Raw genomic sequence first — 23,870 nt, 5'->3', positions numbered from 1 at the left:
CCCAAGGACCTGTGTGTCCTACAAAAAAAAATAAAAATGCAGGAGTGGATTTTAGGGACCATTTTATTTCTAAACCTTGTTTTGAAATCCGTTTTTTAGATTGACCGTCTCACACTGGTGGCGATAAATTGGGGATGTCACCAATGATAAGGGATGGAAAAATGAGGCCATCTTTCCTTGAAGACGAAGAGAAAACAAATGACTATATCCAAGTCATGTTTATTTTTTTCCACGATACACATGTGGAAACTGTGTGTAGGCCACAGAAATGTCAAAGATGTGATGGCCTGATATGCCTGAGGGGTTGTCACACGAATGAAGGAGTTGACAGATGAATACAGTATAATGTCATATAATTTCGACAAACATTACTGTGCTGTCAAATTTAGGGTAACTTATAAGCACGTCTTATTAGAAATGCATGGCACTGAACACCGAAAAATAAAAATCTTCACCGTAATCAGGAAATATACAGAATATCCAAAACTGTTTACACTGAAATATAAGAAGTGCAACATCGTAGGTACAGTGTTAGGAACAGTAGGAAATGGTCAATGTCTATCTGGGGAATATATACAAGCATCTCATCTCTCATGTTATATGAAAACGTTTTAGTATGAGGAGCCAAACTGAAAAGATAAAAAAACAAACTTGATATATGAGAAGAATACAGTCATAACTTATGAGAATAAAGTTGCAAGGTGTGTGCCAGTTTATCTGGACCAGGCAAACATTTACAAAAGTACGACGTAAAGGTCACTATTCTAACAATAATCTTATGTCGATGAGAATATTTTATTTTGGGAGGAGATTCTCTACATTGTTCATATTAACTCAGTGAACCAACAAATTGCTCCTCTTCTATCCATTTACGCTTGTACAATGAATTTATTAAAAAAAATTTTTCCAACTTCTGTCCCAATTCACACCAATATCCTCAACCTATTTATTGAAAGGCTTGTCATGAATATTCATTCCTTACATGAGCACAAAGAAACCTGGACCTTAATGGGTGTAATTTCCCGACAAACCTAAAATGCACTTAAATCTTCACAAGTGAACATCAACATTAAAAAAAAAAAAAAAAATGGACTGCACATGCTGAACTGTTCAGTGTTTCAGTACTTTTTTTCCCAACTTGTTGTTTTGTAATTGGGGTCTGATCAGACATCTTGCTCTAATGCCTTTCTGTGACTCTTCCAGTCTCTGTCTCAATGTCACAACCTGGTGATGACACCCTTTGACACTATGGGCCAGTGATTCCCAACACGCGAGGAGATCATCAGGTTTGCCACGGGAAATGAGATAATTTCACTTCAAATAATTTATTTACAGCAGATAATGTACCTTTGCTTATCTATCTATGCCAGCAACAGGCAAAACAATAAAACACTCTTCCACTAAACGGCAGAAGATACACATTCCTAAAGGTTCTCTCTCAAGGTCCACACATTGGTAGACGGCTGTTATTTTATAGTTCTGGATCAAAAAATGTCTTTAGAGAGAATTGACCGTGAAACAGACATTTTAGGCTTCTTCTCTTTAAATATCAATTCAAATTGAAACATGAAACGTATTGCTCAATTCATCGATCAAACACCTGCTGTGTGCTGTGACTTCGCAGGGCACACAAATGCATCTGGACATTTTTTTTCTTCATCTACAAAATTGACATTGTCTCTTTCCAGGACTAACAACAGATTAGCCCAGCAGTTTGAAGACTGGTGTTACCATGGCAACCAGTCAAGGTCTGTATCCCCAAAGAGCCGGGTTGGTGAAGGGCGAGTAGGGGCACTTGCTGTGGCAGACGCACGAGTGGATCACCATGACCGCTTGCTGTCGCAGCGTGCCGGCGGGGCAGCGAAAGGTCACGTCGGCGGTGGAGGTGTGGAACGGCGTGCAGCAGCGAGAGTCGTTGCAACCGCCGCAGTATCGCAGCCGGAAGACGCGCGTGCTGCTGCAGCCGTGATGGACCAGCCGAACGGGCTCGGGTGACGTGTAGCTGACCGTGCACTGGCCCTGCTGCTCCCGTTGCTGAAACGGCACAAAAGGACAGACCGCAGTCAATTAGTTTAGTATGGAAGCCATCTCAAATCAAAATCTTCATTTAACCAGAAAATAAAAACCTTAGAGACCTCGGTCTCCCTTTCAAGGGTAATCTGGCCAAGAAGGCAGATTATTGTACAATGTATTGATCCCTCTATGTGTTCACATTAAAACATTTTTTTAATCATCTCACAAGATACATGAGTAAACATGCCCCAAAATGTACATTGTACAATGAACATACACCTGTCTCCTTCTGTAGGTGTAAAAAGTTAGATTTTTTTTTTTTTTTTTGCACAGTGTGGATTAGGGGGTTGAGGGGGAATGGTGGTCGAGTGGTTAGCACGTCCTAGCTCACAGTGCAGAGATGCAGGGTTCGATTCCGGGTTCGGCCTGCCTGTGTGGAGTTTGTTCTCCCCGTGCCTGCGTGGGTTTTCTCCCTGTACTCCGGTTTCCTCCCACATTCCAAAAACATGCATGGCAGATTGATGAAACGCTCTAAATTGTCCCAAGGTGTGAGTGTGAGCGCGGATGGTTGTGCGTCAATGTGTGCCACAGGCAACCAGTTCAGGGGTGTACCTCGCCTACTGTCGAAAGACAGCTGGGATAGGCTCCATGACACTTGTGAGGATAAGCGGATTAGAAAATGGATCGATGGATGGGTTCATCCTTCAAACTCACCGTGTGTCCGCTTGGTATGGGGAGATGCGCATGGCAGGGTCGCACTTTACAAAGGCGAGTCTCCATTTGCAGCTTGCAGGCCGGATTGCGGTTGGACACTCGCGTGGAGATGCCGGCCCCGCAGCTCTGGGAACAGGCGCTCCACTGGGTGCTGCGCTCTGTGCAGACAGAGGCGACCGGCAGCGGGGGCGGTGGTTGCGGAGCGTCTGCTCTCATGGCTGGCACAAAAATCGGAGACAAAAGATACAAAAACACAAGGGAAGTGAAGTAATGTTGGAGATTTGAACATTTGCTAATCACTGGCCACCAAAATGGTGCCCATGGGCACCAGGAAGCCCTCAAAGACAACATGAATAGCCTGTGAGCAGCGTTTTCCCAAATTGCTCTGCAACTCTGAGAGCCTCGATGTAATTTGTTTTGTTGCTCATCTTGTTTGAATCACTATGGAAGCATATTGCTGCCACACTAGAAGGAAAAAAAACAGTTCAGTCCACATTTTTGTGATGTACTCTGTCGGGACTCACAATTGAACCCTTAGGTACACTTAGTACTGTTTAAGTACTGTTTATGGTTGTAAAAGTTCCACGAATTGTCCAGACGGGCAAAGGAACCATTTCTATGACTTAATGTTTGCATACAAGGGTACAAACAAGTATTTTGCCTACGTGATTGCCTGCCGAAAGAACACACAGTTGAGTGGAATGCAATTTAAAGAAATGACTGTGCTACAGCTGTACACGTGATTGCGCCTGTCTTGATATGTACATAGTCAGCCCTTCACCTTCTGCATGTTAGCAGGGTCATCATCGTTTGATTTGTTTTTCTAATGCAGTTGAACAAGTGCAAGTGCTCCTATTTGATACGCCTGATGTAGGTACAAGTTAGAACTGATCAAGTGCGGTAAGGTAATATGAATCATTTTGTGTAATATTGCCCACCCGTTATCTAGTCGGTACCCTTTGTAGGCAAATTTGGACCCTTTGGAACAGATTTGTAAGGGTCCCCTTTTCAAAAGGTAGTGCTCCAGAGGCATGATTAAAATGTGGTAAACGGGCCTAAATGTCACCTCTTTTCCTCAAAAATAATCAAATGATATCTTCTTTCAACACACTTTAATCGTGTGTAACCGATTTTTTCATTGAACGCTCATACACAAGTTGCCCTTGCCACAACATAATGATAACTACCGTATTTTCCGCACTATAAGGCGCTCCGGAGTATAAGGCGCACCTTCAATGACTGGCCTATTTTAAAACTGTTTTCATATACAGGGCTTTACAGAACATTTAAAATACTACATCCAAGAAATCAGAATATTGATCCATAGACAAGGTGTGTCAGATTATAAGACACACTGTCGGCTTTTGAGAAAAGTGGATGCTTTCAGTGGGTCTTATAGTGCAGAAAATACGGTACTTTCAATTTAGCAAACCCTGATTTCAGCCTGAGTAAATCCATTTGTAAGTAATTTCAGGCAAGATCACCAGCGTTGGCTGGATAAAGGTTGGGAAACAGAGAGAGAAAGTTCAAACTCCAAACTCCAAATTCTTGTGGCATTGGAGCAAAACTTCATATTTAACAAACAGGTGGGAGACTTTCACCTATGTAACACTGCACATGGAGCAGAAATGAGCTTATTTTCCAGCACGTGAAGGTATTCCATGAAACTCGCTCCACCTTAATATTTCCTCTGGTACATGTTTTTGTCATTTCTGGCCAAATATTAGCAAAGTCCTCCCTGGTGGCTCCATGATTGTTCGTCCATATGGCGACATCGTGCCTGGTCATGTCTGTGAGTTTTTAACTGGGCTGCGTCGGGCCAAAGCCAAGCCACATTTCATTGGGGAGAAAGGCGCAAACAGTTCTTTTAATAGCACTTCCTAGCAACAAGCAGCTGTGTAAAATGAAACACGAGTGGATGTTACTCTTCTGTGAGTGAGAAAGAGAGACAGCGCCACAGAGAAGGGAAATGAAGCCATTACAAAAACATTTGAAACGCCAAACGGTGTCTGACTACATTCAAGGGACTACAAGCAAGAGAACATTTTTGTTCTTGAATATCTGCTTAATATTATGGCTTGTGCATGCTCGTTTTTAAAGGAACTACTGATTGAAGTGAAAAAACAAAGACAAATCTCCCAGTGTGACTGCATCCGTTGGTGAAGTCAACACCAAGCCACAGAGTATTGAATGTGAGTCACCAGCGTGATGTAATTGAGCTTGATGAGCGCTTGGAAGGTGAGGTCACAAATTACACCTCCCTCTTTTCTGCTCTGAGTTGAGGATGAATAATCTAAATTTGATCCAATATGTGGCAACATTATGTCTAATTCTTGACAGTCTCCACTATTGCTATAGTGTTTTCAGACCTTTAATGAACTGAAGCATTCATTTTACAATCTATTTGAAAAATCTCGTGGCACAACAACAAACAAATATGTCCCAAAAAGTCAAGTGAAATCATAACAATCTTGCCGGGCCGGTTGAATGCTTTGCTACTATTATGTTGGGTGAATGGCAACAGGTTCTGCCATCGAGTGGAAAAGCATTGAATTGTTCTGCTTATCACTATGCGATGCTAGCATAGATAGATGAACACAAGATACATGAAGACACACTACATCACATTAAGATACATTGTTTGCAGTCCTCAAATTAATGACAATGAAAAAACCACAAAGTGAAACGGATAAAGACTCTGTGAGCCTCTGGCTATGAATTTTGGCCTACAGCAGCCTCTTTGAGTGTTCATTTTGCATTTGTTTGTTAGCCCATACTGTTCAATTAATGGTGGGAAAGCTCATTGGCAACTGTGACTCAAACTTTTTTTCACTTTTCTCAAATGATGTGTTAATTACATTTTGGCTGGTAACGACAGAATGGAACTGGAAAAACTAAGTAGAATGAAGCTCCTCAACTCACTACATCACCAGGAAGCCACTAAATGCACCTAAAGCAATAATGTTACTGCTTTGGAAATTTGCAAGTAAATGGAGACAAAATCATCATATGCGCATCTAGGGCTACTTTGTGGGATGTTTTTGGTGATGTGCGGGGAGATTTTTCAGCAAATAACAGTAGGTTCCAAAACAAAAAAAAAAACAAAAATCCTCAAATCAGCAAATTAAAAAATGATGACGATGTTGGCATTGACTGTAATGCGTTTACCTGAGATGGCGTCTTGAAGCACAGAGTTGTCTAGGTTTTCACACAGCCACTCCTTGCAGCATTTCCCCGGTAGCCGAACATGTTGCGGATGAGGACAATCCGCAGTGGGGAGGCGAAAATTCAGGGGACACGCGGGCACGCAGCTGACGCCGCCGCCTCTGCAGTGGCAGTGGACGTCACACGAGGGCTGAAAGGATTGGCCGTCGTGATAGCTGATGCCATTGACTTTGCAGGTCAGATCTTCCTGAGCTAAAAGGCACAATTGGCTTCAAGGTTATTATTTATTTCCAACAAATAATGTATCTTTGTTCATCTGTCTCTACCATTGACATAGCATTGACAGACAGAACAATTAAATGCTCGTTCACTAGATGGCAGCAGAAGGTGCAATTAACCTTTGCAGGCATTTATATGCAGAGTCTGACCGTCTACACTGTAGTCCCGCCTCCATTGCGGGGTTTAGGTTTCACATTATTTTCTGCCTCGACAGCAAAAATGACACAGTGTGTATACAGAGACGCATAGGTGTGCATTTTAGTCTGTGCGCCCAACCTGCCGGGAATACACAAGCAGAGGTAAACAAACTGAGACGCAGCGCAGATCCACACTTTTCGAGTGAGGAGGAAACCGACTGCTTTAGCCCTGTGGTGTGTGATATGAATATCATGTTTTCTTGAAAGTAGAAGGTAACAAGCGGAAATGACTTTGCATCATGACATCATCGGCACGTCGCCTGTTTAGATCGGGATATTCTAATTGATCACAAATACAATGTATTCAGGAGTAACTCTGTCCGCCCATGCATGTAAAAAGGTTATCCCAGATGTTTTAGAAACCAAAATGTTGACCTTAACTCGAATAATGATTGCACGTAAATGTTGTCAGTGAAAATCTGCAATATTTACAGTACTTCATTTTTAATTAAGGTCTTTAAACACATGTAATATAATATGTTGAGAGAGAAAGCACAATGCGTAACACCAAAATATTGTACAGACAGTGTATTGATCCCGTTATGTGTACTTCCGGGAAGGTTGAGCATAAATGAACAGTAGCCCAACTCTAATTCAGGGGATTTAATGTCTCCTTGAAATATCATCAACAAATGACTAAGAATGAAACTGAAAAGACCACACAATATTGGAATGTAATATATTTGCAGGGATATAAACATTCAATAAATAGCCATCGTAAAAATAGCCTCCTTTACAATTTAAATCCCATTTTTATTTGACAATAAAGTTGACTTGACTTGACTTGACTTACTGTAGGCATAAAAAGCAGGATTTCATATTCATTTGACTTCTTTAGGCAAATTTACAGAAGTGTGTACATTGTGATGTAAATTGTGAACAAAATTATGTGCCACCATCTGGTCGTCGACAGTAGAAGTACACCAAAATAAACGGGAGCGAGCGCAACAACATAACAAAATTGTGCACACAAAAAAAAAAATACATCTGCAATTTAGTGGGAGGGCAAAGCGTGAAGTGCAAAATGTTGTCAGGGGATCATTGTCGTGAAAATCTTTAAGTCCAAATGGAACTAAAGTGTGCCTTCAAGCGTGCCCTCAAGTGACTTCACATATACCTGTATGTGAAATCAGTCAAATTTATAATGGCCTCACCCTATTTTTATTACATAAAAGGATCTGAATTTGAGTGCAGTGATACAAGTTTCCAAGTTTAATTCATGTGGTGACAAATTCTCAGAATGTAATTTATTCTTATATCAAAACAATTTTCCTAATTAGAATTATGAATTAAATTAAAAAGGTCTTTATTCCATTCCGGCCTCCCAAAAACACAATTGTTTTTAATAAAGGAAGCACAATTGTAAAATATTAATATGAAAATATGATAAAACATAATAAAAGCGAATGTAAACATTGTTGTGTGTAATTAAGTTTAAAGTCATCCATACCCTGAAATACATTTGTGTATTGGTGTGAAAAAAAAATAGTAAGGAACCTCCATTGGCCAGGAGCGGAAACGTTTCAGAGGAGTTGCCAAATTGCATTGCATTCGGGGTTGGATTATTGTGACGCATCGATTAATCGATATTTTTACCAACCCTAATTATTTATTTTTTTTGTCTTCTCAGACCGGTTGGCATTAGAGGATGACACAGGAGTGGATTTTCACTCCCGTCCCATCTCACTCCCACAGAAAAAAAAACAGTGACCCCAAAATGTATTGGCAGGACCCCGCCAATCCTGTTAAAGGAGCAACTCACCGACGCACTCCCCGGGGCCACCAGGAAAACTGGCGCTGTAGTCACATGTTAGCCCCCGTTGGCCGTCGCACAGGAACTTCTCAGTGCACGGTTGGCCCTGCTGCCGCGCGCACACCATACAGCACCGGCAGCCGTCCGCCACTAGGGGAACTCCAGGGGGGCACTGGGGAGCAGGCTGGGGGCAGAGGCACGGCCCGTCACACAACTGACACAACACCTGCAAGAAGAAAAAGACACAAAGGCTTCTGATCAAAATACCATCGAGAAAGACGGAAGAAAACATCATGTAGAGTCTCCACCGCTTCATGTTCTGCAGACAAACCACAACACTGATGCGTATATTTACGGTGGGAATTAAAGAAATACAAATACTTTGTTATTGTAGTGAATTTGATTTCTCAAGTGTCTATACTTCACTTAAGTACAGTGGTGCCTTGAGTGCCTCTACTTATGGCATTTTTGAGATACGAGCCATAACTTGATCAATTTTTTGGTCTTGAAATATGAGTGAAATTCACACTTCAGACTCCCGCCGCTAGAGGGTGGCAGCAAACACCACATCAACTCACATTGCCTTCCTTGCAGTGGAAGGATAATATCAGTTGATGGCAGTAATGTACCATGAAGCTGTTTTGCCAACTGTCCATAGATACCATAGAAGAAGAACCAGAGAGGGCAAAGCGCTTGGTACAGTTGTGTTTTGCACTCATATTTTCCATGTTTGCAGATTATGTGAGGAGCAGCTACGGATGCATTTTTAATTCCCTTTTCGAACAAATGGTAACAAAATTCAGGAAACACAAGCAAATTCTTAGACGACCTGGTGATGGCCTCAACTGACACCACAACTGAATAGCCAGCCCCACATTCTTATTCTCCTGGGCGCTTTGTAAAGGTATGCACACATTCAACTTCACAGATACTACAGTGTAGAACACGAGTAGACAAAATTAATATCTGCACCTAGCATGCAAATATGTTGTTCTTACTGTACATGCATGAAGCTTTAAAATATATACACGTAATAAATTAAATATTTTGCTTGCTACTTTGCGCATTTTGTCTGTTGTGGGGGTGGTGTGGAGCATACAATAAACCGGAATGACTGTTTTATCTTGGAAGCTCCCTTTATGATGCTTGCCTCATGAGGTGGCATCTGCACTCCGCATCACAACATTCTGGTGCAAAGTGCCTTTTTATTTATTTGGCACCGTGCAACTAAACACAGAAGAAACACATTCTATCATAAAATGATGCATAGTGAACATCAAATCATTCACGATACAAAACACAGCTTGGAAAGAACTGTATTACTAAATGAACTATTCCTTTTATTCAAATACATGATTACTACCGGTTTGTCTAAGCAACAACCACCACCCGCACCCTAAAGGAAAAAAAACATACACACGGCCAACGGGGCACATGCGTCCTCATTCATTCATAAGTTGAAGCCTCTGAATGACGACACAAAATGTGCTAGTAACTTTTGGCGCCCTCTAGTCTGAAATTTTGCTTTACAACAACAGAACAGAGCCATAAGGGGTCATTGCAAAAACAGAGCCGGAAATTATTTTTGTTTTATTGTTGTTTATGTGTACATTGGAATTATTGTCTTATTATTCTCTGCTTAAGAAACACAAAAATAAGTTTAGTTCGGTTCTTACAAATGAGCTACGCCCATTGTTGCGGTAAATAACGTCATTTCTGCTACATTGGTTTCGGTGAGGCCGGTCAGTGGTCGTCATGAAGCAAATACCGGAAAATACAGCTAGACGTTAGAAGCGCTGTTAGGCTTCATCAGCATTGCGTCCTCTCCCCTCTTAGCAGCTTGGCTAAAAATGACTTTTTTAAAGCAAAAAATATAATGAAATGAATTCAGGAAACAAACAGAGAGGGAAATAAATAACAGCAGACATGCTGTTTATGGCAAGATGAAATTTCCCTGTGAATACATGAGTGTCATTTCCTCCGCAACAACTATGTTTGAGGCTCACCTGCGAGGCCACAGCGAGCAGCAGCAGGGTCAAGGCTGTCACACAGTCACACAGCGATCGGTCCATGAGGGCAAAAGTCTACGTTCGTCTCGGGTCTGCGAATGTCTCCGGGCTTCGTCTGTCTCGCCCCTCTGGCCAGCTGCTGACATTTATAAAGTCTGCACTCTGATGTCATGCCGCCGCGATGACTACTGTGTAAACAGCCACTGGAGCACCATCACAAATGTTTCGCATTCCTCCTCCTCGCTGCCTCTTTCCACTTCCACCCGAGTTCCCTCCCTCTCTTTCCAGCTGTGTGATCTTCCAGCTTATGAAATGAGGGGAGACACGGGTACGATGACGATTCCGGTCTAATTGGCGGGGGAATTCATTATGCGGATGTTTTTACACCAGCCAGTCGGCCACATTTTTTCCACTACTCCATTCCTCAAGTGAGCCAGACGTAAACGAGATTGGATCCGTGTCTTTCATCTAGTTTCCAAGATGAGGCTGCAGGCCGTCAACATCATCTTGCCTCTTGGGAGAAAATATAGATTTGATAAAAACATACAATGATCACATAATTACATGGGATTTAAAATAATTAAGGTCCTTCAAATGCTGCTCATTCTGGTGTATGTGCTCTTGCCACCTGGGAGCAGTGGCAAGACAGACATATGTGTATTGGAGACTCAGCCCATCTCTTGGCTTCTCAGTACAGCAGTAATATTAGTTGTTCTTTGCAGAGGATAAGTAATATACCGTTACATATATATATATATATATATATAATATACATACACATACATACACACGTGTGTGTGTGTGTGTGTGTGTGAGAGTATTCTTATATTATCTTTCTACATTTGTAGTTCTGCTGATAGGCATTCAGTGGAGATATTTGTTGCTTAAAGGGTAACAATACTGCCACACAAATGCTAATTGTTAGCTCATGTGCCTATGGAGTTTACCATTTTGTTAGTATTCAGGTAGCGCAAGCTATGTGGTTGTTTTAAATACAGAACCTTTCATCTCTCCATTTTATGTTTAGCTTGACAATAACCTTCAGCTGAGAGCAGCAAACAGTTTGGGGACTCTTTTTTTTTCGAGAAGTCTACCTTGTTGTGAAGTGAGTTGAGTCGTTGCCATCATACAGTGCTCATGTCTCAAGTTTGCATTTGCAAGTCAGAGCAAAAAAAAAAAAAAAAACATTCACATCCACATTCATACCATCACTGAGTGGGAACTGTTCCCGTGCTGGCCGCACACAAGTCAGGCGAATGTAACGCGACACCATCAGCGAATGTCAAAAATCTGTCCTTATAAAGGCAAACAGATTGAAGGTATTAAAAAAATAGAATTGTATTTAATAACAACTAATACAATGAAGGGTCGCACGGTAGTCGACCGTTTAGCATGTCCACATCACAGTGCGCAGACCGTGGGTTCGAATCCGGCCCCCGGCCATCCCATGTGGAGTTTCCATGTTCACCCCGTGCCTTTGTTTGTTTTCCAATTACTGTACTCCAGTTTCCTCCCACATTCCAAAAACATGCATGGTATGTTAATTGTTCACTCTAAATTGTCGTTAAATGTGATTCTAAGTGTGAATGATTGTTTGTCGATGTGTGCCCTGCAATTGGCTGGCAACCATTTCAGAGAGTACCCCGTTGTCTGCCCGAAGACGGCCGGGATAGGCCTCAGTACGCCCGCGACCCTCGTGATGAAATGCATTTCAGATAATGGTGGGATAATACAATGAATGAACATTCGATAGCAGAGGTAAATTCAAGCAAGTAGGTCATTTGGCAAAAAAACTGTGAAACTATTTCCAATTCTTCAACACTCTAAAGGTCTATTTAAAAAAAAAAAAAAAAAAATCACCTTGACCACCCACAGTATCGATGTCAGGATGATGTCATCGCTTGAATGTACACAATATGTACAATGTTCACAAATGCAGTCAAGTCAAAATAACAAGGTTTTCTGGGTGGGCAGTGACGACACGACTAATAAACAGAACCAGGCGGACTGAGTGAGAAGCATCAAGTGTATGTGTGCGTACTTGTGTGTGTGTGTGTGTGTGTGTGTGTGTGTGTGTGTGTGTGTGGGCTCCAGGTGAGGAGCAAGTGTAGCGTTACCGCAGGCTTCCAGTGGTGAATTCTTGAAAAACTGTTCTTTTTCTTTCCTGGCCTCCTCCATGATCGACAAGTGACTGCACACGTTCAATTGTAAATGTCACCACTGCTTGGTTTCAAAAGGGGTAGACAGAGAACGCAAAAGTCAACAGGAAAAGACCGTAACAGAAACAAAAACAACTTCTTGTACATAGGTGGGAAGAGACCGAGAAAAAAAATGGGACCTAAAAGCAACGACAAAGGAGAACAACGTATCATCTTATTGTGCCAATCGATTGCTGTGGCACATTCCTACTATTGTAGCAATGAAAAGAACAAAAGCATTGTCAAAAGCCAACAACATCAACACCTAAGTCCGTGCTTTGAGAGGAGACAGACAGAGAAAGTAAGAACACAAACGACAACAGAAAAATCAACACCTGGCAAAATCTGCCTTTGGAGGTGAAAATAAATACTCGTGTGTCTGGATTTGGTGTTTTGGTGCCCGTTGGACTTTTGCAAGCAACATTCCGCCCTGTTGACTCTGAAAAGTACATTTTGTGCACCTCCAACATTTGAAGCCTCCCAGTATTCCGGTTGGTCAGTTTGTGGTTTCCGAGTGGTGCCAAGAAGCCATAACTGATTTGGGACTTTGTGACTCAACGCAAACAGACGCATTTAACGGACAACGGTGGACACAAGGGGCGGACGCCGAGCGTCTCTGAGACCATGAGGGCTGCCTGACGTTTTGGCACCCGCTGATGCTTTTCCGCAGGGATCCTCCAGACCAGGCACAGATCCCAACCCACAGCCAGGGTTCCATGACAGCATTTTTCAAAAATGCTCCTTTTGTTATGTCAGCCCACCTGGACAACTTTTACAGCATTTACTGTAATACGTTCTGCAGCTTTCTGGTCATTACGTTTGCCAATGTTGACCAGTCTTTCCTGGACTTCATTGAGCCAAGCCGCATATTTTACACAAAAAAAAAAAAAAAATCTCACAGCACTCCACCACAAAAAAATGTCCCAAAGGGTATACTGTGGTACCTGAGATACAAGCCATCTCTTGGCCGTTCTTTTGTTGTGTTTTTTGTCTTGAGATATAAAGACAAATTCAATATACGACTGGACTTCAGACCACCACCACTAGATGGCACCATCAAACATCACAACGTCTGACCACTGTCATTTTACATTGGTATTCTTGTAGTTGAAGGACATCAAATGGTGGCACAATGCAATAGACCCAACAGATGGACAATTCATTAAGTACAGTTGTGTTTTGCGCTCACATTTACCGCGTTTGCAGGTAATGTGCAGAGCAAATGTTCTAAGTATGCTTTTACACACTATAATACCATACAATGCTATGTCTTGCGAAAAACAAAAACATGTTTAAAAAAAAAAATAATGTTGGTGTTTTTGTAAGGGCTAGAACAGATTAATTGCATTTCTACTCATTTCAATGGGGAAAGATGATTTGGGATGCAAGCGTGGTCACGGGACAAATCAAACTTCTATATCAAGGCACCACTGGAAAGAACTTTTCACCATGAGGTCACACGTTCTTCTGGGTGGCAAAAGCTGACTGTATGAATGGTGAACTCTTCTTGATTGCCATAGTTTGAATGTGCAAAATGTCAGTTAAAAAAAATGTCATGTGAGGTAAATCAATTCCTTTGAATGGCGATGCAACACCCAAAAGACTGGCAAATGAATAGACACACATGCTCTATTTGACACGATGTTGTGCTGACATTTACCGGCAGGCTACCTATCGTGTTTGAGTGATGGTAAACTGTGACGTTAGCTTATCGCTTTTTGTGCGTTTTAAAATGAGGAATGTCGCTAGACGCCGTTGTGTCTTCATTCTGTGAGTGGCAGACCATGCCTTTTGCCATCCTATTTCTGTCAGCTTGATTGCAAAGATAACCAGTGAATTCAAGTTGATTTTCGGAGCTGCTCCTATCGCTGACAGTTTTGACGTAGCCACTTCACAATAGGAAGTGCATAAAAACGCTGACTGTGTTACCAGTTTGGCGCAAATTCAACAACATTAAAAAAAAAAAAAAAAAAAAAATCTGTCTTTTTTTCCTTCCTCAAAAGGGCAGATTGTTTTGAAATGGAGATTTGCAACTATAAACAAGAAGACTTGTCAAGTACTGCAGTTCAAGTCAAAATCGAGTCGAGTCTCTTGGATACCAAGTCAAAGTCGAGTCTTTCCAGGCTTTTGGCAAGTCACAAGTCCTCAACACAGCAACTCTTGAGTCTGACTCAAGTCAAGTCATATGACTTGAGTCCCCCATCTCTGGCTATATCCATTTTTCGTCACATTTTTGTGAGGTGGTGTGCGGTGAAGTTTTGTTGTAATTGTATAAAAATTCCGGCAGCTCCAAAAGTTGGAGAAACAGGGTTTTACATTGCGATGTTCCGATATAAGAATTTTTTTTTTCTTTTTAGGAGGGAGGAGGTTGATGATTATTGTGGCCAACAGAACGGTCCCGCAGCTGTTCTTTTTCTCCCCTGTTTGACATGTACATGAATTCCATTTATGATGTCGCATTGACTCACGATTCCAGAAAGGTTTGAAGAGAGGATGGTCATCGCTGCATCAACAAGCCGAGACTGCTCGAGGTCATTGACTGGACTCTCCAAATCCGTCTGCCTCCATTCTTCCGACACCCACCATCTCAAATTCTTTCCTCTTACAACAACAATTTCTTTTTTTTTTTTTCCTCTGATCAACATCCTCTCTGGAAGGGCAGGGGCCAGTGACTAGACGCATGGAATGACCGCATGAGGACATTTTAAGTCCCTCATTAAATAAAAATGTAGAGAAAGGAGCTCTGTCTGAAAGGCACCAGAAATCCAGGTGAAACCGTTCATGCTGACGTTGTCCCACCATAGCATGGCAGCTCCTGGCTTGAATGGACATCAGTGGGCCACCACTTCAAGCAGACTGCTCTTTTTCCTCCCTTTTACACTTCATACAGAGCGAGTAATCAAACTGAGAATTTTATCAATACAAATTAATTGGCTGATGAATAATCATTTGTGCTCCACAGTTTCTGCCTAGTAACAAGTGCACGGCAAGCGGTGACTTGAAAAAAAAATGCAGCCATGGGAAAAATGAAGACACTGTCATGCTTTCTTCAAATGGTGATTGTTAATATATTATAGTGAAGAATAGAGAGCAAAGAAATCACATATTCTTGGCCTTTGCCGTGAATCTAAAAATATAGCTCAGGTGTTGATCCTGTTTCCACTCTCTACATCTTAAGTGAAGCCCCACTTGTGCGGAATGTAGCTGAGTGGACATGATTTGGAGCGGCGCACACTTGTATCTGCAAGGTCCAGAGGTGACAGTGCATGTCAGGGCACAAACCAAGCAGGAAGTCAAAGCAACTTCCTGGAGACCTTTGAGACAAAATTCCTTGTGGGAGTGTGAAATTCAAATTATTTCTGTCGTCATTTTAAACAACATTCAATGTCCGTGCAGGCCTTTTAAGGGCAAAATCATTTCAACTTTAATGTCACGGATTCCTATGTGTTAGTTTCCAACAAAATACAAAACATTTTTGTAACTGGGGAAAAAGATGTGTGGAAAATTTCTTTCTTTGTTTAGTTATGTAGTCATAAAGTCTCAAAGTGGAAAAGTTTGAAGAGATAAGTGCTCAAACAGCTGGAAAACAAGGCCCGCTTCCGTAAGAAACGTCGGAAAGGTTTCCATGTAATTCCAGTTGAATGTTTTTGTGCAGGAATAAAGTTACTGGTGGCAGCTGCAGACAATAATGTGAAGAGTGCTTTGGGGTTTTTTTTACTCATTTTTTAGACACGGTGATTTTGTGGGGATAAAATTCGATGGAAATAAAAATTAATGAATACTTTTTGAAACTATTTGCTTTAAGAAAAAAAAAACAGGAATGCATAGCGTCTAGTCCTAACAGTTGATGATGACAAACTTGGCTGAATGTTTTTGTTCCCCCCACCAAAAAAAAAAAATGGTACGTGAAGTTCCAGTCATTCCAGCTGGACATTGTGAAAATTCCACCAGGCTGCTGCAGGAACGCCGAGGAGAACGTCGACTTCCTGATGTACACGTGGGTCAAGGACCTCGAGGTCATGGCCGCGCGGAGAGACGGCAAAGGCAGCAGATGGCCTCCATTCATACGATATCCTCACCACAGCATTACTCGTACTGTATCTTCTGCTCATATATTTCTATGAATAACACTTGTAAAAATCACATTTTTCTAATTTTACCATTTTTGATTCTGCTTCGGTGCAATACGTGTGAATGTTTCCCACGCTGAGACAGCGACGCTCGAAGTCCTGGTTTCAAAAAGTCATTGATGATTTCAAATTTTAGGCATGCATAATAAAGCCAATCAAGAGACAAATAGATTCATTTCATGGCAGTCCAGAGAAAATGCCATCAGAAAAACACATTTCTTCAGCTTGAACAGTGCTAATGACTTCAATTCTGCCACAGCTTAGTTGTTAGAACCCATTAAGAAACGGGCTTTCACTTGTATAGTGCTTTTCCACTGACAAGGTGCTCAAAACACTTCCACACTGACACCTCATCCACTTACTGATGACAGCATCAGGAGCAACTCAGTGGTCAGTGTCTCACTCAAGGAAACATTGACATGCTCGCAGGGGCCGGGCATGGAACCCACGACTTGTGGGCAATGAGACAATCACCCTCCCACTGAGCAAATGGTTATGGCCCTCGAAAATACATTACCGGTACTTGCACAACGCTAAGGAAAGCTTCTTGAAATGAGTTGCCCTTCAAAGTCTGTGGATTCAAGTGCACAAGTGGTCCGATATTACTCATGAAACCTCTTGTCTTCATACATTAATAAAAGCAGCAAAGATATGCGTTTGTGCCGCCACTGACCAATTCAGACGCATCTCTGAAATAACAGCATCTACTTTGGTGTCAGCTATTGTGGGAATGCAAAAAAGGCGGATCCCTCTGGTGTATTGCAATAACGTGGGGCTCCTCCCCCAATGGCATTAAAGCTAAAGACGTCTTGAGTGACACATGGACCGCCACCAAAACTTAAAAAGTGCATCTCGTCTTATATAGATTCAACAAACACAAAAGGGAAATATCTTTTCAGAATGTCAATTCTTAATAGAATTTCAAAATTAAAAATAATTTTGATTCTTTAATAAGTAATATTCTAATGACTTGAAATAGTGACTTTTGGTCTTTTGTTATATGTAGACTATAATCCTCAAAATTCTAAAAATAAAATTGTGAAATATTGCAAAGTGTGATTTGAATCTGTAAACACATGAGTTTCATATGAATGAACCTTCTGAAATCAAGTTTTCCACGGAACTGTCATTTTTGAGATGCTTCTGTACATGAATACTATACTGTACATGAAAAAAAAAGAACAAGCAGGGCTTTTATTTTTTTGTGCAACAGAACTGGGAAATCCCTATGTATATGTATGTAGGTAAAAGTGCCTTCTCGTGGTCAAGTTGTAATACTACTACCTAGTCCAATGTGTTTTTTTTTTTTTGTATTCACGTTTTATTAGTTGTTGTTGTTGTTTTAATGATTGACCACTCAGGTGTTACATGCCTCACAAAACAATAATTTCCTTCAGGAGCTCAACATTTGTCAAATTGTCAGTGATTTTATTTTCCCAACACAAATGGAAAATAACTTCACACAAGACATATCCAGTACATATATATGTACAGAACACATAAATTGGAGCGTAGTTTGGGGATTAGATTGTAGCCCACAGAGTGAACATAGTAAATAATAACAAATAACACAAAATTCACACGCATGATACAGTGGTACAAGTACAATTAACCCATACATTTATATTTTTTCGAGATGCAAGCCATGGCTTGGCTGCTGCTTGGAGTTGTGACATTATGCATGGATATCCGAATGTCTGTGTTATACTGCCCCCTGGTGGCCAAGATGTACACACCAGAAGAAGGCCCACTGAAAAGCATTGTAACTTTAGGTTATGAAGGATAATACTGTATTGGGAAATGCTATTTTTCTCATGAAGAACACGCATTAAGAACACATGAAGAACAACACTTTGGGGTTGTATTTGAGGGGGGGCTGGAGTAAGTTAGCCATATGTGGCCACAAATTCACATTTTGCGCACACATTATATCCACATTGTGGTCACAATTTTTTTCTCCCCCTGTGTCTGGGGCTCTGTAAATATGTCCAGAATGGCTGAACAAAACAATGCAGGCTGATATTCAGATAAATCTCTGATTGTGCAATGCAAACATACTTTCGTCTTCCTCTTTGAGCAAATGTAAGGTCTTAAGGGCGTCTGTCACAGTGACACACCGCAGGGTTTCGACTCGCCACGTTTTACCGCTGACGTGGACATTTTTACAACCATACATCGCCGTACTGATAAGGGATTTATGACTTGTTAAGAGTCCTTCTTCGAGCATATCTCATGAACGTCCTCACACTGCACTATGCTTATGCAGAGTTCAATGTAATTATGATCATCATCTACCCATGATGGTATAAAAGTGGTGCATTAAATCCTTCCACAATGGGCTGCACATTTTCACCTGAATGGTACAGCACTAGAAATGGGCATTGTGGACCTCTTCGTGTTTGTAAACAATAGGTGCCAGGGTAGGGAGGCCGGGTGGTCCAGTGGTTCGTGCGTCAACCTCACAGCGCAGAGGTGCAGGGTTTGATTCCGGCTCCGGCCTCCCTGTGTGAAGTTTGCATGCTCTCCCCGTGCCTGTGTGGGTTTTCTCTGGCTACTCTGGTTTCCTCCCACATTCCAAAAACATGCATGTTAATGGAACACTCTAAATTGTCCCTAGGGTATTGGGAAATGCTATTTTTCTCATGAAGAACACGCATTAAGAACACATGAAGAACAACACTTTGGGGTTGTATTTGAGGGGGGGCTGGAGTAAGTTAGCCATATGTGGCCACAAATTCACATTTTGCGCACACATTATATCCACATTGTGGTCACAATTTTTTTCTCCCCCTGTGTCTGGGGCTCTGTAAATATGTCCAGAATGGCTGAACAAAACAATGCAGGCTGATATTCAGATAAATCTCTGATTGTGCAATGCAAACATACTTTCGTCTTCCTCTTTGAGCAAATGTAAGGTCTTAAGGGCGTCTGTCACAGTGACACACCGCAGGGTTTCGACTCGCCACGTTTTACCGCTGACGTGGACATTTTTACAACCATACATCGCCGTACTGATAAGGGATTTATGACTTGTTAAGAGTCCTTCTTCGAGCATATCTCATGAACGTCCTCACACTGCACTATGCTTATGCAGAGTTCAATGTAATTATGATCATCATCTACCCATGATGGTATAAAAGTGGTGCATTAAATCCTTCCACAATGGGCTGCACATTTTCACCTGAATGGTACAGCACTAGAAATGGGCATTGTGGACCTCTTCGTGTTTGTAAACAATAGGTGCCAGGGTAGGGAGGCCGGGTGGTCCAGTGGTTCGTGCGTCAACCTCACAGCGCAGAGGTGCAGGGTTTGATTCCGGCTCCGGCCTCCCTGTGTGAAGTTTGCATGCTCTCCCCGTGCCTGTGTGGGTTTTCTCTGGCTACTCTGGTTTCCTCCCACATTCCAAAAACATGCATGTTAATGGAACACTCTAAATTGTCCCTAGGTGTGAGTGTGAGTGCGGATGGTTGTTCGTCTCTGGCAATACATGCTCTATTGAGTTAAGGTCTGGTGACTGACTTGGCCCCAATAAGGACCTGTTGGCAGTGTGTTTTGGGTCATTGTTTTGTTGCATAATTAAATTTCTCCTGAGAAGTTTGGATGCATTTTTCTGTAAATAGCAAGACAAAATGGTTTTGTAGACTTCAGATTTCATTCTGCTGCCACCATCATGAGTTACATCATCAAAAAAGACCAATGAGGCTATTACAGAAGCCATGACATTGCCTCCACAATATATAAACTGTGGGGCAAAATCCTTGTAAATGACCACTCCTCAGGAAATACGCCATCTTGCTTAAGTTAAAAGTTGTATTATACCTTCTATTTCTGTCATGCAGAGGTGGAGCTGTGTGGTCATCACTCCCGAGCCACCCCACTGGCCACATCTGAATGCATACTCTAAATGAATCTATCTTGAGTAGAGGACATTACATTACATTTCCACAGTCGATGCCAATTTGAGCAAATGACATGGTCCCGAAGTGATTGTTTTTCATCACATCCACAATCACGGTTTTATGAAATGAAACGCACATACATAGCAATCTTGCCCAACACACTCATATTACAAGCAGGAACAAAACCAACTAAAAAAACAACATCTTGAACTGTGAAGAGTAAAGATATTTTTGTTTAATTGTGCTTTATAGATATGATGTGAATGAGTGAGCCATTGATCGCAGTATGCAAAATGGCGTTGGCCGTCGCTGACAACTGATCACTCTGATTGGCTCGTAGCTTGTGAATCGGCGCATGAAACAGAGGTAGAATATTACGTAGTACACAAAAGCAAAGCCACGGCAAAGGAAATGCCATTGTCTAGTACAGCGGTGCCCAATACATCGATCGCGATCGACTGGTAACTCGCGGACTGGTCCCAGGTCGATCACGAGGGGTGTAGAGGTAACAAAAAAAAAAACAACGCAAAACATTTGTGTGCCTGTGTGCGTGTTATTATTGTTATATAATTTTGTGTTATGGCACACTGCACCCTTAGCATTCTATCAATCTCACTTTCACAAGTTTTAAAAAATAAAACAAATTAAAAAAGGAGGTCAACTTTAACCTACGGTGGCACGTAGCGGTCAGCAGTCTGCAATTGTAGCTTGCGATCAGAGCTGTTGCGCTATATCTTTTATTGGTTTTATGATTTTCATTCAGAATTTGTTTCATGTACAATTCACAGAGGGCACTGGCAAAGAATGGGAATCTGGAGTGCATTTTAAAACGGCATACGTGAGCTACGTTCATGAACACGCTGCAAAAGTGCATCCCATGCCTCTGCGTCAAGTCTCGACGAAGGTAGGCAGCGATTTCTTTTTCACCAACCACAAACTATTGTGCCTACTTTATTTTTCTGTTTCATTCATCTTAGGGGCCGTTAAAGCTGTTGCTCATCACGGCATGCGTGTGCCGTAACGGGTCGATCATGGGAGATTGGTTGATCGTCAAGTACTGTAGATCTTCGGTCAAAAAATGTTGGGCACCCCTGGTCTCGTAAATGAAACTCAGCAAAACATTGCATTTTACTTAGGTTCGTGCTTCATTATGTGTGCAATAGGCATTGTTCTGCATATGTGTGAATTTTATTTCATGAAAGCCTGACAGTGGATGGGATGATATGCAAGCATGCATAACCGCCTCTTGCCATCCAAATTTACAAAATACCCCCCCCCAAAAAAAACATCAATTTACCATATTAGTCATGTGAAACTGATGGAAATTCTCAGATTAACTCAGTGTAGTTAGCCGATGATATAGTTTTATGTCTGAATTTCCATCCTGTTTTTTTTTTTTCATAAATCAACTTTTCTGTTGAAATGTAAATTTTACTCACCCCAGGAAGCAAGTAGTGTCTTCTTTTTGAAGGCTAAAAACCCTCATTGACTTACTTTGCCTGGTTCCTCAATGGTTCTGCCTTGGACTTTGCTTACCAGTGCAATTCGCCCCCCGGAAGTAGGTGTGACGTCATGTTGGACAGTCCACAGCAGCGTGGTGTGCAGCACCGTCACAAAGGCGTGTCCTGCGTGTCTGCCTGTTGTATTTGTACGCGCGAGCGCTTATATTCATGATTGCTTCGCGTGTCGTGACCGTCCGCTCCACAGGCAGCCCCGCGTCACACTCCAACATGTCTGAACAAAATAACCGGCAGGATGTCTTCTCCAAGCCCAAGGTACGTCCAGTCGCGCCCCGCTGACGTTCGAGCGTGGAAGGGGACGTGAATTTGACGCACGTTTTACGCACGACGTGAGAAGAATGATGAGCGAAAGGGAAAGAGGCTCTTTGTTATCTGTTTTATGGATAAAGTCCCAAGTGAGTTAAAAAAATTACTGGTGGTCCTTTACGACTGTTTCGAGCTTATGAACTTTTTTTTTTTATTACAAGCGGCACAGGCAAGCTCGATCAGCGCCGAGATTCTTTTATATTTCTGGTCTACAAGATTTTCTGATCCACATATTTACCGTGATTAGGACCTCGCAGTGCAGAGGTACCGGGTTCAATTCCAGCTCCGGGATCCCTGTGTGGAGTTTGCATGTTCTCCCTCGGGCCTGCGTGGGTTTTCTCCGGGTACTCCGGTTTCCTCCCACGTTCCAAAAACATGTATGGCAAGCTGATTGAACACTCCAAATTGTTTTTTTTTTTTTAACAAAGGGATGTACATTAATCAAGTTTTTTAAAATCTGATTTTCCGATTAATTGAAAATAATTAACAGGTGATAAGACAACATAAAATGACAGAGAGAAGGCGAGTGAGACTGACTAAGTGTAAAATGATAAAGCGGTGTGGCTGGCAGATATAACCTCATTAAATGCGAATTAGCTGAGCCGTCGGGTCAGCATCCATCCATCATGCTGTCATCCTATTATAGGATGAGCTCATGGCTGTCAAGCTGGAGCACAAGCATGCTTTTGATGTGGCTGTACGTGATCCAAAATATCAGGAACAGGGCTACACGTGTGGCCCTAATGATGCCAAGTGCTGGATGGGAAGGTTTCTGTGTACAGTGTCATTAAATGAACATGTCTCTGACTTTTTTAAGACCGTTCTCGTGTAGAATCTCCATGAAGCTCCAATAGTGCATGGCAAAAGCAGTTTGTTGTGGTCATGAAATCACGTGTGCACAAAATGTGAAGTTGAAGCCACAAAGTAGGCATAGTGTGCGCACAGAACTCAACTGGATATGATGAATATAATTACTGGAGGGCGGCCCGATGATCCAGTGGTTCGCGCATCGACCTCAGTGCAGTGGTGCAGGGTTCGAGTCCAGCTCCGGCCTCCCTGTGTGGAGTTTGCATGTTCTCCCCATGCCTGCGTGGGTTTTCTCCGGGTACTCCGGTTTGCTCCCGTATTCCAAAAACATGCATGACAGGCTGATACTCCAAATTGTCCCTGGGTGTGATGTGAGCGCGGACGGTTATTCGTCTCTGTGTGCCCATGAACATGTCTCTGACTTTTTTAAGACCGTTCTCATGTAGAATCTCCATGAAGCTCCAATAGTGCGTGGCAAAAGCAGTTTGTTGTGGTCATGAAATAGCGTGTGGACAAAATGTGAAGTTGAAGCCACAAAGTAGGCATCGTGTGCGCACAGAACTCAAGTGGATATGATGAATATAATTCCTGGAGGGGGGCCCGATGATCCAGTGGTTCACGCGTCGACCTCAGTGCAGAGGTGCAGGGTTCGATTCCGGCTCCGGCCTCCCTGTGTGGAGTTTGCATGTTCTCCCCATGCCTGCGTGGGTTTTCTTCGGGTACTCTGGTTTCCTCCCGTTTTCCAAAAACATGCATGGCAGGCTGACACTCCAAATTGTCCCTGGTTGTGATGTGAGCGCGGATGGTTATTCGTCTCTGTGTGCCCTGCGATTGGCTGGCAACCGGTTCAGGGTGTCCCACGCCTACTGCCCGAAGACAG

The 23,870-nt window shown here is 42.2% G+C and overlaps 2 protein-coding genes across 4 annotated transcripts in view; one reads left to right on the top strand and one right to left on the bottom strand.

The window, feature by feature from the left end:
- Positions 1-45: 45 nt before the first annotated feature.
- On the bottom strand, positions 46-10,666 carry ccn5 (cellular communication network factor 5). The gene is made up of 5 exons (XM_019865100.1): positions 10,128-10,666; positions 8,131-8,347; positions 5,896-6,144; positions 2,728-2,945; positions 46-2,034 (listed from the first exon to the last, which is right to left on the bottom strand). Exons 1-5 carry the CDS (start codon positions 10,191-10,193, stop codon positions 1,744-1,746), a joined length of 1,041 nt encoding a protein of 346 aa, XP_019720659.1. The 5' UTR covers positions 10,194-10,666; the 3' UTR covers positions 46-1,743.
- Positions 10,667-21,932: 11,266 nt separating this feature from the next.
- The window catches only part of ada (adenosine deaminase), a 17,568-nt gene continuing 15,630 nt past the window's right edge, over positions 21,933-23,870 (top strand). For 2 of the 3 annotated variants that reach the window (XM_019865098.1, XM_019865097.1), the window contains exon 1: positions 21,933-22,132. In XM_019865098.1, the coding sequence (XP_019720657.1) occupies positions 22,028-22,132 (105 nt within the window). In that variant the 5' untranslated portion in view covers positions 21,933-22,027. Of the gene's footprint in view, positions 22,133-22,331; positions 22,448-23,870 lie in introns of those variants that run through there. The other variant, XM_019865099.1, reaches the window with a different exon arrangement.

The sequence above is a fragment of the Hippocampus comes genome, unplaced genomic scaffold (genome assembly GCF_001891065.2).
Source record: "Hippocampus comes isolate QL1 unplaced genomic scaffold, H_comes_QL1_v1.1 scaffold124, whole genome shotgun sequence".
In the NCBI taxonomy this organism is placed as follows: Eukaryota; Metazoa; Chordata; class Actinopteri; order Syngnathiformes; family Syngnathidae; genus Hippocampus; species Hippocampus comes.
The sequence above is the reverse complement of the archived record's forward strand: the minus strand, read 5'-3'. Positions and strand labels throughout refer to the sequence as shown.

Bases quoted from the DNA above. Each gene is read 5' to 3' on its own strand.
- ccn5 (XM_019865100.1), bottom strand. From the start codon at position 10,193: ATGGACCGATCGCTGTGTGACTGTGTGACAGCCTTGACCCTGCTGCTG. The intron at 8,348-10,127 runs GTGAGCCTCAAA...TTCTTCTTGCAG, and splicing joins TGCTCGCTGTGGCCTCGCAG to GTGTTGTGTCAGTTGTGTGA. The intron at 6,145-8,130 runs GTGAGTTGCTCC...TGTGCCTTTTAG, and splicing joins TGGCCCCGGGGAGTGCGTCG to CTCAGGAAGATCTGACCTGC.